The sequence below is a fragment of the Leucopleurus acutus genome (genome assembly GCF_964270905.1).
Source record: "Leucopleurus acutus genome assembly, chromosome: 1".
NCBI lineage: Eukaryota > Metazoa > Chordata > Mammalia > Artiodactyla > Delphinidae > Leucopleurus > Leucopleurus acutus.
In genome coordinates, this window is record NC_139142.1 from 91,483,380 (window position 1) to 91,499,348 (window position 15,969).

General features: G+C 39.5%; 1 protein-coding gene across 6 annotated transcripts in view; it reads left to right on the forward strand.

Moving 5' to 3' along the window:
• Nucleotides 1–15,969, forward strand: part of GALK2 (galactokinase 2) — a 136,901-nt gene that overhangs the window by 118,021 nt on the left and 2,911 nt on the right. For all 6 annotated transcript variants that reach the window (XM_082859245.1, XM_082859246.1, XM_082859247.1 and 3 more), the window contains one exon: nucleotides 3,939–4,140. In XM_082859245.1, the coding sequence (XP_082715371.1) occupies nucleotides 3,939–4,140 (202 nt within the window). The remainder of the gene's footprint in view (nucleotides 1–3,938; nucleotides 4,141–15,969) is intronic.

Here is a 15,969-nt window from a genome sequence, read left to right on the forward strand (position 1 = left end):
TCTACCTTGAAAGTTTTAGTGTCCTTCAGTGGGGGAAGAGAGCCAGCTCCAGGCAGCTCTGCAAGGAGGAAGCTGGGGAAAAAATCCTAGTACCACCTTAAGAGTGGTCCTATGACCACTCTTGTCGAATGGATCGGGAAAAATCCTTCTGGTTCATTCGACAAGAGTGGTGCCAATATATGGGATTGCTGAGAGCAGGTTTGTAATGACTGTCGCCCCTCAGAATGACATTTGTCCTCATGGTAGCACGTAGCCTATAAATGCAGTGGCTATAACTGTAAGTAGCAAAATAATCCCGATGTTTCATGTTTCTAGAAAGGCACAGGATCCATAATATAGGCCACACCCTACGTGAATGTAAAGGCAGATAAAGAATATGGAAGCTCTGTTTGCATGTATACATTGAGTGATTCATCCATAATTAACGTCTCGACAGATGTGTGCTGCCATGAGAAAGCAGTTGCTGTGTCTGCTGTGTAGTGTATTGCTAGGAATAAGCCTGTTAGGATTTGTAGGATCAAGCAAATGCCTGGTAGAGAGCCAAAACTTCATCATGATGAAATGTTTGATGGGGTTGAGAGGTTAATAAATGCATTGCTGATGATTTCTATTAGCGGGTGTGTTTTTCGGATGTTGGTCATTGGTGTTCTTATAGTTGAATGACAACGATGATTGTTCATGTCATTAGTCATGGTTGGAGTCCATGTGTGAATGATGATGACATATATTGTATTTATTTTAAGTGTTATTTTTGTGATCAGTTTTGTGGGGATTTCTTCAAAACCTTCACCTATTTATGGGGGTTTTGGGTTGATTGTGAGTGGTGGTGTTGGGTGTAGGATTGTGTTGAAGTTTGGTGGTTCATTTTTAGGTTTGATAGTGTCTTTGATTTATTTAGGGGGGATATTAATTGTGTTTGGCTATACAACAGCTATGGCCACTGAGCAGTATCCTGAGGTTTGGGTTTCTAATAAGATTGGTTTGGGGGCATTTCTTTCAGGGTTGATAATAGAGTTTTTGATGGTATTATATATTTTAAAGGATGAGGAGGTGGAAGTTGTGTTTAAGTTCAATGGGTTGGGAGACCGAGTGACTCTGGTGACTCTGGCGACTCTGGCTTTTTTAGTGAGGAGGCTATGGGGATTGCGGCGTTATGTAGCTATGGTACCTGGTTGGTGATTGTTACTGGCTGGTCGCTGTTTATTGGTGTTGTGGTTGTTATGAAGATCACTTGTGGTAATTAAATAAAAGCATGCTAAGGGTGAGAGTAATAAGGAATGATAGGAAGTATAGTTTGATAAGGCCTTTTTGGCTTGAGATTAGCGTGGAGAACTTTAGTTGAATGAGGGGTGTGGTTTTTGGTAAATGTTTTCTAGTCAGATTAAGTCCAAGAGGGAAGATGCTGATTTTTGGCTTATTGATAGGTTTAGGTAAGGAGGCAGACGATGCATGATGGTGGGGAAATATCCTAAGAGACTAGAGAATTTAAGGGTATTTGAGGGGTAAATAAATTTTAAGTTTTGTGTGTTAAGGTTAATTTCAAGTGCCAATACAAAGCCCAGGATGGTTACTGCAAGGGCAGTTAGTTTTAGGTGTAGGGGTACAGTTATTAGGGGGATGTTGTTGGAGATAATGAATCCGGCAAAGACACTTCCAATTAGCAGGTGTTTGATGGAGTTAATTAGGAAGGGGTTGTTTTCACTGATGGAGGTTAAGGGAGAGAAGCGAGTTTGTCCTAGTAGTGTGGAGAAGATAATGTGGGTACTATAGACAGGGAGGGAGGTGGCAATTAGAGTTATTAATAGGGCTCAGGCATTGGTATAAGATGTGTTAGTGGCTTCAATGATCAGGTCTTTACAATAGAAGCCGGTGAGGAAAGGCATTCCTGTCAGTGCCAGACATCCGATAATAAGGGCTGCTGTGGTGAAGGGTAAGGGCTTGAATAGGCCCCCTATTTTTCGAATTATCTTGTTCGTCATTCAGGCTGTGAATAATGGACCCAGAGCATGTGAATAGTATGGCCTTAAAAAAAGCATGTGTGCAGATGCGTGTAAGAATGCTAGACAGGGTTGGTTGATGCGATTGTTACCATCATTAGGTCCTAATTGGCTTGAAGTGGAGAAAGCGACAGTTCTTTTAATGTCATTTTGGGTGACAGCGCATATTGCTGTGAATACGGTGGCAAGGGCTCCTAATCATAGTGCTATTGCTTGAATATGTTTGTTGTTTTCTGTTAAAGGGTAAAGTTGAATAAGTAGGAAGACTCCTGCACAACTATTGTGCCTGAGTGGAGTAAGGCTGATACGGGGGTGGGGCCCTCTATTGCTGCGGGGAGTCAGGGGTGAAGTCCAAATTAGGCTGATTTTCTGGCTGTGGCTAGTACGAGTCCTATAAGGGGGAGGTTTGAGGGATTTAAGTCAAGTATAAAAATTTGTCGTAGGTCTTATGTGTTTGAGTTAAACAGGAATCATGCTATTGATATAATGAGCTGCGTTTGTGTCTGCTCGCGCATATCACCACCCAGTGAGCAGGAAGGACATAACTCCCTCCCATCTCTTGCTGATCTTCTCCCTTTCTCCAATCTAGAGGCAAGGGAACCCACTGGTGTAATCCATCCAGGTCAGCCTTCTGGGGCAGACAGCGGGTAGAGGAGAGCAGAGAGTACAACTGGGGATGCAAACAGAAGGCAATGGTCACAGTTATCCTTTTTCCAAAATACAACAATATGAGGGGAATTCTTGGAGGAAGTTCTTCATAGAATCATAAAATGTTAGCACAGGAAGGATCCTGAGAAATAATTTTCAGCCTCATTTTGGAGCTCTGTAGAAGTAGCAACTTGGGTACAGCGAGTTGTCACACAGATGAGAACAAGTGACAGACCTTTAGATTCTCAGCCCAGGCTCTTTCCAGCAAGCCAGGTTGCTTAGCTTCCATTTATTTTCCAAATTTTTCCCAGACCCACTGCACCAGCTCAGCCACTGTTCAGCACGGTTGAAAATGAATGGTAAGGAGGTCTCAGTTGTTATTCAAGGGACTATATAAGCACTATAGACACAGCCGTTGCAGTAGGACATGTTTCTGTAACTGAAGTTAGAGTCATTGTAGATAATCTGTAAAGTACAGAAATATGTCAAGGAGAAAATAAAATCACCCACAATGTACCACAGAGAGATGATGACTGTTAACATTTTGGTGCCTTCTTATAATTTTTAAAAATTAAAATGTATACACATACACATAGTTTTATATCTTGTTTTTTCACTTAATGAACAATTTTCCATGTATTAAATTATCTTAGAATCTGTGTTTTAGTAGCAATATTTGTAATAGAGGTAGCATAATTTAAAATATATTTTCTGTCATTAGACATTTGAATTGATTATTTTCTGCTATGATAATGCTACGCTATATACACATATATAAATAATTGTGCTTTTTTACACACACACATATATAAGTAACTGTGCTTAGCTATAGGAAACATTTTTATAAATAAAATTGCTAGCATAAGCATTTTTAGTGGTTCTTTCTGGTGGATCACAGTGGAAAGAACATGGCTCTGGGGTCAGACGTCCTGACGTGTTCTGCTTCTGCCACTTTCAGATGTGTGAACTTAAAGTAAAATGGACTTGAAAACAGACCAGTTTAGACTATAAAGAATTCTTTCAGTGAAAGAAAGACCTATTTAAAGTCTAAGGTACTGATAATAAAGACAGAAATGGACGTTCTCAATAACTGTATTTTTCTTTTCACTGAATTGTTCAGTAACTATTTCTTTTTAAAAAAAATTTCCTTCCTTCCTCCCTTCCTTCCTTCCTCCCTTCCTTCCTTCCTCCCTTCCTCCCTCCCTCCTTCCCTCCCTCCCTTACTTTCTTTCTTTCTTTCTTTTTGGCCAGTAACTATCGCTAACCTTGTTCACCATCCCCTTCCTTCCTAAGTGCTCACCTTCAAACTCTACCAGCGGGCAAAGCACGTGTATAGCGAGGCTGCGAGAGTGCTCCAGTTTAAGAAGATATGTGAAGAAGCACCTGACAACACGGTCCAGCTGCTGGGGGAGTTAATGAACCAGAGCCACGTGAGCTGCCGGGACATGTACGAGTGTAGCTGCCCTGAGCTGGACCAGCTGGTGGACATCTGTCGGTGAGGCTGAAAGAGCAGTGTGGCAGGGGCTGCAGGATGCTGCCCAAGGAAATTGTTTAAATTAATGGGAAAAAGCAGCATTTTTGTAATCTTCTAAGTGAAGGAAGATCCTTTCCCACTTCCTATAAGAGGGGTGGTCTGTGACATAGAGCTAGACTTGTTCCCTCCTAAAAATCTGTAGGATGAAAGATTGGAGACTTGACTCCATGGCTTTACGAAGCTCCAGGTTTGGAGTCAGTTCTTCACAACATCATAAAAAAGACCTTTCTCTCTTTGGATGATTAAGTGTTTCAGGGAGATTTGCTCAGACACAGACCCTGTCGTTACTTTCTTCTCATGATATTTTAAGCAGTGTTTCCCACTACACTGCAGCTCTACCAGCATCTCCTGTTTGGTGTCCTAAGTTTAATACTTTTATTCAAAAGAGGGGAGAAAAAGGAAAGAGGACCTCAAGCCTGATAGAAATGTATTTTCAGGGGAGAGGTTGCTGAAGGAATTGCTCAGAGAGTCAGCATTTCCTGTCTTCCAGGTTTAGGTTAGGCAATTTGGGAAAAGGACTGAAGAAAGTCCAGTTTATGAATGGTCGGTTGAGACAGAAATGTAAAGAGGGAGACTCTTTCACAAAGCCTGAGAACAACTTCCTTATAATTGCTAGAGAATGGATAAAAGAGTAAAATGGTTCCTTTACCCAGAAGGTGCTCACTGACCTTGGAGAACAGAAAGGGAAATTGGGAGAACTCTCAAATGGTTAGATGTTATTTCCACTGTGAGAAAATCATACAAAACTGCCTGCAATTAGCAATGAAAATATAATTAACCACTTGGCACCTGTGGCTTGCCTCACTCATTGCCACATTCCCAGCCCGAAAAGTTTAAACCGAATAGCTCCAGTGATCACAAATGGCATATGTAACCCAGCTTGTGGAGAGACCTGAACATAGCATTGATGAGAATCGCTCTGCTGACGTCAGTGTTTGCTCACTGATTGCCAGAAAGCCTTCCAGAGCTTGTTTCATTTTAAGTGCTCTTTTCTGAAAATAGCAAGGGCCTAGTGAATGGAAGGGACAGATATTGTTCAGTTCTGGAAATAAGAGGAAGTGGAATGATTTGTGCAGAAACTAGGAAGAAGCATCGTTGCTAAGAAGATAGTGGGGTAGTTTGAATCCCACCTGAAAAGCAGCGGAGGGGCATTTGCCAGCCTCCTGGAATTCTCGAATGAACTTGCTTGTTCTGGGATGGTTAACCAGCTTTTGTCTTTATGAAGCTTACATTCTCATGGGTAAAGAGGGAAATGACAATTAAAAATAAATTGAGTGGTAGTGATAAGTGTTATGAAAAAAATAATAGAAGGGATGGAGAGTACTAGGGGTGTGTACTAGTACTTTATATTGAGTGGCTGATAATACTGAGTGGCTGAAGAAGGCCTCTCTGAGGAGAGGATATTTGAGCAAAGACCTGAAGGAAGTGAAGTAACGAGAACAGCAAGTAGAGAGGTCTTGACGTAGGTACATGGCTGTCACATGTGAGGAACAGCAGGAGGACCAGTGTGCTTGGAGGGCAGTTCAGGAAGGAGAGAATAGTAGTTGATGAAGTAAGAGAGGTAGTGGGGAGTCATACCCCTGGGCCTTGCCAGCCATTGGAAGCACTCTGACTTTGAGTAGAAGATGGCAGTGGAAGTGTGAAATGATTCTAGGCTAGATATGCCTTGAAGGAAGAGTAAAGACAATTTACTCTGTATGGGTGAAAGGGAGGAACCAAGATGACTCCCGGGTTTTTGGCCTGAGAAAATTTCCTTGTTTCCGAAGGCCGGGCTTCACATTTCTGGGTCAGAATTATCTTCTAGTACCATAAGATATGAAAGCAGGAAGAGGCCTTAGAGATCAAGAGACCACTAAGAGGTTAAGAGATTTGAACAAGGTAACATAATGCGTCAGTGGGAAAGCCTAGCTCCCGATCCAGTGTTTTTTGCCTCACCTGTTTCTCTCTCCTTGGGTCATACTGAGCTGTCATTGTATTTTAATGTGGGTCATTTTTTTACCTAATTTCCTCTTCCAGCTTTAAAGCTTTAATGCTGGAGACTTTGGTTGTCACAGGGTGTAATATTTGAACATGGAGCAAAGCCACGTTGAGCAGGGAAGGTGGTGTGTGGAGAAGGATGAAAACTGGTCTGGAAGTTAGGAAGGTTGTGTTCTAGCTCTGCCTCTTTTCATTCTGAGCTCTGTGACTTTGGACTATTGCCTTGCTTTGTGATCTCCAGTGTGTTTTTCTGTTCTAGCAGTCTATAGGTCTATATATTTTTTTAAAATGTGGTTCTAGTGAAAGATTTAGTGGCTGTGTCTTAAAAGGGTTTGGAAGAGCACACCTTTTGATTTTTTTCATTTATTTGTTTATTTGCCTTTTCTTAATGGAAGCTAAAGTGTCTCTGTTTAGCCCATTTTCATTTGCCGTATTGCTTTTCTAAGGAAAATTCAGTTGTGTCTAGCATAAGGAGCTCATTCCCTTTTTAATGTTTTTTTTGGTCTGGAATTGCTAAGTATCAAAATTAATTTCTACTTATTCCATAACCATATAAGGAACAAATTTCCCATGTTGAAAGATTATCTTTTGGCATGTTGGAAATATTGGCCAGAATAGTTGTCTGGTCCTTAAGTTTCTTTATATAATTCTTTCTTTGCTGTCACTGTGACCAGTAGGTAATATTCTCCAAACACTCCAGTTGGTTGCTAGTTACTAAAAGGTCCTGAGTGGTAGAGCAACCTCAGAGGAGGACAGCCCAGGAGAATTAAGTAGATACAGTCATTGATGCCATTCCTTCCTCAGTCAGCAAATACTTTTCAGTAGGCTATTTGTGTCCCATGGGAAATTGGAGTCTAAACTCCACTTTCAAAAGGTCTGACACTTTCTTTTGTGTGGATGTATGGGGAGAAAAAGGAGGAATGCAGAAGAATGCAAGATAGTGGTAAAACAGAATGGTTAAAAACCGGGGAGAGAAAGACAGTAGGAGAGTAGTAAATGGTAAATGCGGGGAGAGGTTTAAATGAAAAATGGCGACACTTTTAAGCCCTAGTTCCTTCTGAAGCTTTATGACTATCTCAGTGGGCCAGGCACGTGGTGGAGGGGAAGGACCCTGGCAAGGCCTGGTGTGGGCCACTGTGCCATAAACTCAACCTCTGGTAGGGTGTTGTTTTGCGTAAGAATCACCACCACCTCCACACTTCCCTGTCCCCTTAAAGAAAAGTTAACACCAGTGGGCAAGTTGTGACTAAGACTGGGCAGCCTGAGAAGTTTGGTTGCCTTGGGTAGACCACAAGAGGGAGGAGGGAAGCTGAAGAGGCTTCAAGGAGGAGCACCACCAAAGACGCTCTTTATTTTTTTATAAATTTATTTATTTAGGCTGCATTGGGTCTTCGTTGCTGAATGTGGGCTTTCTCTAGTTGCAGCGAGCAGGGGCTACTCTTTGTTGCGGAGCACGGGCTCTAGGCATGTGGGGTTCAGTAGTTGTGTCACACGGGCTCAGTCGTTGTGGCTCATGGGCTCTAGAGCACAGGCTCAGTAGTTGTGTTGCACAGGCTTAGTTGCTCTGCGGCATGTGGGATCTTCCCAGACGAGGGCTTGAACCTGTGTCCACTGCATTGGCAGGTGGATTGTTAACCACTGCGCCATCAGGGAGGTCCCCAAAGACCCTCTTTAGATCACGCTCCCTGGCCCACTTGTGGCACTTCAAATTCCTTTAGTTTTTCTGAAGGCCTGCTTGGAAACTGTTTGCTTGAGAAAACAACTAATTGATTGAGTGAATGAAGGATTCGATGCCTACAGTACTCAGGGCTCTATCTACAAATCTTAATGTGATCTGAGCTAGACCATATTCAAAAGGCGTCTCTAGGTAGCTTGTCTATAGGACAACGCATAGGAAGCTACTTTATGAGCCAAGTAGAGAGAAGCGGGGAAGAAGCGTAGAAGAGGTCACCAAGGCTTGCATTCTTTCAGCTGAGCCTTTCGTTGCTCTTCAAGAGAAAATCAGTTTAGAAGCCAAAGAAAGGGCCAGGGAGGGAGAAGGGAACTATACTCATGCAGTTAGACTGCTTTTTTTATTTTTTAATTAATGTTAGAAAATCTCAATTATGTGAAATAAAGTTTAATAATGAAGGAAATAGATGAAGCTTGCCCAGTTATAAAATGCTTCTTTTAAATGAACTAAATGTAAATTATAAGAAATGGCTAAATTTTAAAGTAGGATTTACTGAGGAACACAAAACAATTTTGAAACCAAGTCAATTATATGTGAAACAGCTCATTCTTTATCGGTTTCCCTGTTTATACTTAAGAAAAAATAGTTAATGGCCTTTATCTTCGTTTTGACACTTGATGGAATTAGAGAGGACTCATTGCTGCGTTATTACCCAAGCTATTAAGAAAGATAAATGACAAATTTTAATAGACCAACAAAGGTGACCAAAGTTAATTTGCTGTCTTCCTCAGAAGTCTTCCCACAGTTTTATTCCATGGCTAGCCATGCTGCTCGGCCTCTTGCAGTCATTCTCCTGAGCAGGTCGGAATGGGGAAGAATGAAGTGCAAATCCACATGTGTGTGCTCTTCTCCTCATGCTCTTATGGGCTAATCTGACACTCTGTCAAGGAAAAGGGAGAGAGCCATTTCAGCTGCCTTAGGGGCCCGCTGGTCTTTGGGCTTCTGTCTTCTATTTATTGTCCCGCTGCCCCTCCCCCCCCCAGTATGTATGCCATTTGCTGGAACCAAACCAACTGGTCTTCAATGACATTTGTGGCTTAAATTTCTAAAATAGACATGCAGTTATATTTTCTTATACTTTCTCATTCGAACAGTATTTGAAGATTGGTTTCTTGAATCTAAAGTAATCTGAAAGTGTTTCTAATCTGGCTGTAAAAATCATAGAAATTTTTCTGGAAGCTGTGTTTTCCTGAGATTCTAATTGGAAAATTCTAGGCTTAGAGCAGAAGCTAGAAGTCTTTCCAGAAAAAGAGTACATTACTGACTGCATATATATATATGCTTTCAAAAGTGTTTTATATTACTCAATATATTTTTCTTTAAAATTTAGCCATTTCTTACAATTTACATTTTGTGCATTTAAGAGTTATTTTATAACTGGGCAAGCATCATCATTTTCCTTTATTATTTTACTTTGTTTCACATAATTGAAGTTTTTAGCATTAATTTAATTAAAAATAAACAGTAAGTATACATTTTCATATTTTAAAACAAATATAATGATCCAGCAGCCACTTATTAGAATGTACAAAATGCCTGGAATTATGCTGGCCTGAAATTAGAGAGATAGATAATAACCTGTCCCTAAATTCAAGATTTTCTGAAATAATTTGATATCTATTTGTATAATATATCAATATTTATCTTGAAATAAATAAAATTGAATTAAAATACAAGGCACAATTCCTTGCTTTCCCTCTTCGGGATTTGTGGCAGAGTTGGGTCTTACTGGATCTCTCCCCTCTCCCTGCTCAACACCACCTTTGATCTGTGCCTTACCTTAGTAAATGCTTTATGGTCAACTCAGTTCATTTAAAAGCAGGAAGTTTTACTCAGGCTATACTTAGGTGCCTGGAAAGTTGGTTATAGGAATACACTTTTCAGTGATAAAAAGGATCAAAGGGAACATTCCTTATAATCTCCATCTCTTGTCTGCTCTAGCCTTTGTTTTGTAGATCATGCTTTATAAGGCTGAGGCTGCTTTTGATGTTTTGACCAACCCTTCCAGGTTATTCCCAATCAAGTGACCACAATCATCAAAGTGATATTTGGGATTTTAGGGGTTTGGTTTTCATAACTTTTGTGTTGCCTCTCTGATGTGCAATAGCTCAGGAGCTGTATTTTTAATGCCCTTACTGTTCTCCTAGGAAAAAAATGCAAATGTGAAAAGTTCACTAAACACTCTTAGCTCACCTATTTTTCTTTCTTAATTTATAGCTTATTGGTTTCCTAACTTCTGGCTCTCTCTCGCAATTTCTGTGGCACGTACCAAAGGGCATATTAAGCACCAGTGGGGCACACTGCAGCCAGGATCTTTCTGCCTTTGTGAATGTGTATAGCTGGGCAGGCTGCTGACCAGCTGCTGGGGGAGCCCCCGATTTGTGATCACAAGCGCCACTTACTCAGGGGCAGAGGACTATTTATAATAGCACTTATTGTTCTCTATTGGGGAAATCTGAGATTTCAGATGACCATCAACCAACCATGTGGTTGATGCAATCCAGTTCATTTTCATTTGTAGCAGGCAGGGTGGTGACATAACAGCTCTGGAGACTTAAAAGTGAATAATATATTTACCTAGAAGGATTTCTAGTGTCTGCCCTCGGGAAACTGGCAGGACAGTCAGGAAACTAGGCCTCCTGGCACAATTCCTATGGGTTTTGCAGCCAGTTAGAAACACTTTGAGTCTGCTTTAGGTTCAGTTTTGAAACCACAGTTTTCAAAAACAGTACAAATGAGAAAGTGTAAGAAAATATGCCTAGAAGTTCATTGAAGACCATAAGAGACCTGGTTGACTTGAGTCCAGAAAAATGGCATAGTTTGGGTCTTAGAAAATCAAGTAAGAGGGCATACTGTTCTTCTCTAAACCATGCCATGTTAGCTTTGATGCCCAGATTTTAGTGTCTTTCAGAGATACTTCAGTGACACCTCCGTTTTTCTCAGCATTTTCCACAAGAAGAGATAGTTTGACATGGCTGCATGACAGTTTTTTGTTTTTTTTGTTTTTTTAAATTGTACCAAATTACAAACTAGCCTCTTGCCAGCCCAGGAACTCATGATAATCCTAGAATCCCAGGGTTAGAGAAACTTTTCAGCCTGGACCATAGGAGTTTGGGCTCAGTTCAGCTACTGGGCCATAAGCTGAATGTTTGAAGGGCAGGAAGAGATGAGTAATCTTTATCTGTTTGCAAGCATTTTTGTTTTCTTCCTTAAACATCTACTTTCATATGAAAAACATTTTATTGAATAAAACAGATGATGAAAAAAATCAATAGAGAAAATCATTGGGGGGAAAATGAATTACTGATGTGCAGTAATTCTGATGTCGCAGAGTAGCAGTAATATTCTATTGATATTTTCCAGGAAATAAAGTATCTCATTTAGATGGAAAAAAGGGACAAAATTGTGCTAAATTAATTATGGAGTTTTAAATCTGCTATTAATTTGGAGTAAATTTGATTAGGAAGAATTGGAAGTACATGTTAACTTTTTTTTTTGCATTTTATTTATTTTTTTATACTGCAGGTTCTTATTAGTCATCAATTTTATACACATCAGTGTATACATGTCAATCCCAATCTCCCAATTCAGCACACCACCCCTACCACCCCCCTGCCACTTTCCACCTTGGTGTCCATACATTTGTTCTCTGCATCTGTGCCTCAACTTCTGCCCTGCAAACCAGTTCATCTGTACCATTTTTCTAGGTTCCACATATATGCGTTAATATACGATATTTGTTTTTCTCTTTCTGACTTACTTCACTCTGTATGACAGTCTCTAGATCCATCCACGTCTCTACAAATGACCCAATTTCGTTTCTTTATGGCTGAGTAATATTCCATTGTATATATGTACCACATCTTCTTTATCCATTCGTCTATCCATGGGCATTTAGGTTGCTTCCATGTCCTGACTATTGTAAATAGTGCTGCAGTGAACATTGGGGTACATGTGTCTTTTTGAATTATGGTTTTCTCAGGGTATATGCCCAGTAGTGGGATTGCTGGGTCATATGGTAATTCTATTTTTAGTTTTTTAAGGAACCTCCATACTGTTCTCCATACTGGCTGTATCAGTTTACATTCCCACCAGCAGTGCAACAGGGTTCCCTTTTCTCCACACCCTCTCCAGCATTTGTTGTTTGTAGATTTCCTGATGATGCCCATTCTAACAGGTGTGAGGCAATACCTCATTGTAGTTTTTTGATTTGCATTTCTCGAATAATTAGTGATGTTGAGCAGCTTTTCATGTGCTTCTTGGCCATCTGTATGTCTTTTTTGGAGAAATGTCTATTTAGGTCTTCTGCCCATTTTTGGATTGGGTTGTTTGTTTTTTTAATATTGAGCTGCATGAGCTGTTTATATATTTTGGAGATTAACCCTTCTTCCGTTGATTCATTTGCAAATATTTTCTCCCATTCTGAGGGTTGTCTTTTTGTCTTGTTTATGGTTTCCTTTGCTGCGCAAAAGCTTTTAAGTTTCATTAGGTCCCATTTGTTTACTTTTGTTTTTATTTCCATTACTGTAGGAGGTGGATCAAAAAAGATCTTGCTCTGATTTATGTCAGAGTGTTCTTCCTATGTTTTCCTCTAGGAGTTTTATAGTGTCCAGTCTTACATTTAGTTCTCTAATCCATTTTGAGTTTATTTTTGTGTATGGTGTTAAGGGAGTATTCTAATTTCATCCTTTTACATGTAGCTGTCCAGTTCTCCCAGCACCACTTCCTGAAGAGACTGTCTTTTCTCCATTGTATATCCTTGCCTCCTTTGTCATAGATTAGTTGACCATAGGTGTGTGGGTTTATCTCTGGGCTTTCTATCTTGTTCCATTGATCTATATTTCTGTTTTTGGGCCAGTACCATACGGTCTTGATTACTGTAGCTTCATAGTATAGTCTGAAGACTGGGAGCCTGATTCCTTCAGCTCTGTATTTTTCCCTCAAGACCACTTTGGCTGTTCGGGGTCTTTTGTGTCTCCATAGAAATTTTAAGATTTTTTGTTCTAGTTCTGTAAAACATGCCATTTTTAATTTGATAGGGATTGCATTGAATCTGTAGATTGCTTTGGGTAGTATAGTCATTTTCACAATATTGATTCATCCAATCCAAGAACACTGTATATCTCTACATCTGTTTGTTTCATCTTTAACTTCTTTCATCAGTGTCTTAAGTTTTCTGCATACAGGCCTTTTGTTTCCCTAGGTAGGTTTATTCCTACCTAGGAATTATTCTTTTTTGTTGCAGTGGTAAATGGGAGTGTTTCCTTCATTTCTCTTTCAGATTTTTCATCATTAGTCTATAGGAATGCAAGAGATTTCATCATTAGTCTATAGGAATGCATTAATTTTGTATCCTGCAAATTTACCAAATTCATTGATTAGCTCTGGTAGTTTTCTGGTTACATCTTTAGGATTCTCTATGTATAATATCATGTCATCTGCAAACAGTGACAGTTTTACTTCTTCTTTTCCAATTTGTATTGCTTTTATTTCTTTTTCTTCTCTGATTGCCGTGGATAGGACTTCCAAAACTATGTTGAATAATAGTGGCGAGAGTGGACATCCTTGTCTTGTTCCTGATCTTAGAGGAAATGCTTTCAGTTTTCACCATTGAGAATGATGTTTGCTGTGGGTCTGTCGTATATGGCCTTTATTATGTTGAGGTAGGTTCCCTCTGTGCCCACTTTCTGGAGAGTTTTTATCATAAATGGGTGTTGGATTTTGTCAAAAGCTTTTTCTGCATCTATTGAGATCATCATATGGGTTTTATTCTTCAATTTGTTAATATGGTTTATCACATTGATTGATTTACGTATATTGAAGAATCCTTGCATCCCTGGGATAAATCCCACTTGATCATGGTGTATGATCCTTTTAATGTGTTGTTGGATTCTCTTTGCTAGTATTTTGTTGAGGATTTTTACATCTATATTCATCAGTGACATTGGTCTGTAATTTTCTTTTTTTGTAGTATCTTTGTCTGGTTTTGGTATCAGGGTGATGGTGGCCTCATAGAATGAGTTTGGGAGTGTTCCTTCCTCTGCAATTTTTTGGAAGAGTTTGAGAAGGATGGGTGTTAGCTCTTCTCTAAATGTTTGATAGAATTCACCTGTGTAGCCATCTGGTCCTGGACTTTTGTTTGTTGGAAGATTTTTAATCACAGTTTCAATTTCATTATTTGTGATTTGTCTGTTCATATTTTCTGTTTCTTCCTGGTTCAGTCTTGGAAGTTTATACCTTTCTAAGAATTTGTCCATTTCTTCCAGGTTGTCCATTTTATTGGCCTAGAGTTGCTTGCAGTAGTCTCTTAGGATGCTTTGTATTTCTGCCGTGTCTGTTGTAACTCTCCTTTTTCATTTCTACTTTTATTGATTTGAGTCCTCTTCCTCTTTTTCTTGATGAGTCTGGCTATGGTTTATCAATTTTGTTTATCTTCTCAAAGAACCAGCCTTTAGTTTTATTGAACTTTGCTATTGTCTTCTTTGTTTCTATTTCATTTATTTCTGCTCTGATCTTTATGAGTTCTTTCCTTCTAGTAACTTTGGGTTTTGTTTGTTCTTTTTTTCTCTAGTTCTCTTAGGTGTAAGGTTAGATTGTTTGAGATGTTTCTTCTTTTTTTTTTTTTTTTTTTTTTTTTGTGGTACGTGGGCCTGTCACTCTTGTGGCCTCTCCTGTTGCGGAGCACAGGCTCCGGACGCACAGGCTCAGTGGCCATGGCTCACGGGCCCAGCTGCTCCACAGTATGTGGGATCTTCCCAGACCTGGGCACGAACCCATGTCCCCTGCATTGGCAGGCGGACTCTCAAACACTGCGCCACCAGGGAAGCCCTGTTTGTTCTTGAAGTAGGACTGTATAGCTATAAACTTCCTTCTTAGAACTGCTTTTGCTGCATCCCATAGGTTTTGGATTGTCATGTTTTCATTGTCATTTGTCTCTAGGTATTTTTTGATTTCCTCTTTGATTTCTGCAGTGATCTCTTGGTTATTCAATAACGTATTATTTAGCTTCTATGTGTTTGTGTTTTTCACATTTTTTTCCCCAGTAATTGATTTCTAATCTCATAGTGTTGTGGTCAGAAAAATACTTGATGTAACTTCAATTTTCTTAAATTTACTGAGGCTTGATTTGTGACCTAAGATGTGATCTATCCTGGAGAATGTTCTGTGTGCACTTGAGAAGAAAGTGTAATCTGCTGTTTCTGGATGGAATGTCCTATAAATATCAATTAAATCTACCTGGTCTATTGTGTCATCTAAAGCTTGTGTTTCCTTATTAATTTTCTGTTTGGATGATCAGTCCATTGTGTAAGTGAGGTGTTAATATCCCCCACTATTACTGTGTTACTGTTGATTTCCTCTTTTATAGCTGTTAGCAGTTGCCTTATATGTTGAGGTGCTCCTATGTTGGGTGCATGCATATTTATTATTAATTTTTATATCTTCTTCTTGGATTGATCCCTTGATCATTATGTAGTGTCCTTTCTTGTCTCTTGTAACATTCTTTAAAGTCTATTTTATCTGATATGAGTATAGCTACTTCAGCTTTCTTTTGATTTCCATTTGCATGGATTATCTTTTTCCATCCCCTCACTTTCAGTCTGTATGTGTCCCTAGGTCTGAAGTGGGTCTCTTGTAGACAGCATATATATGGATCATGTTTTTGTATCCATTCAGCAAGCCTGTGTCTTTTGGTTGGAGCATTTAATCCATTCACGTTTAAGGTAATTATTGATATGTCTGTTCCTATTACCATTTTCTTAATTGTTTTGGGTTTGTTTTTGTAGGTCCTTTTCCTGTGTTTCCCACTTACAGAAGTTCCTTATCAATTGTTGTAGAGCTGGTATGGTGGTGCTGAATTTTCTTAGCTTTTGCTTGTTTGTAAAGCTTTTGATTTCTCCATCGAATATGAATGAGATCCTTGCTGGGTAGAGTAATCTTTTTTGTAGGTTCTTCCCTTTCATCACTTTAATTATATCATGTCACTCCCTTCTGGCTTGTAGTTTCTGCTGATAAATCAGCTGTTAACCTTATGGGTGTTCCCTTGTATGTTATTTGTTGTTTTTCCCTTGCTGCTTTCAGTA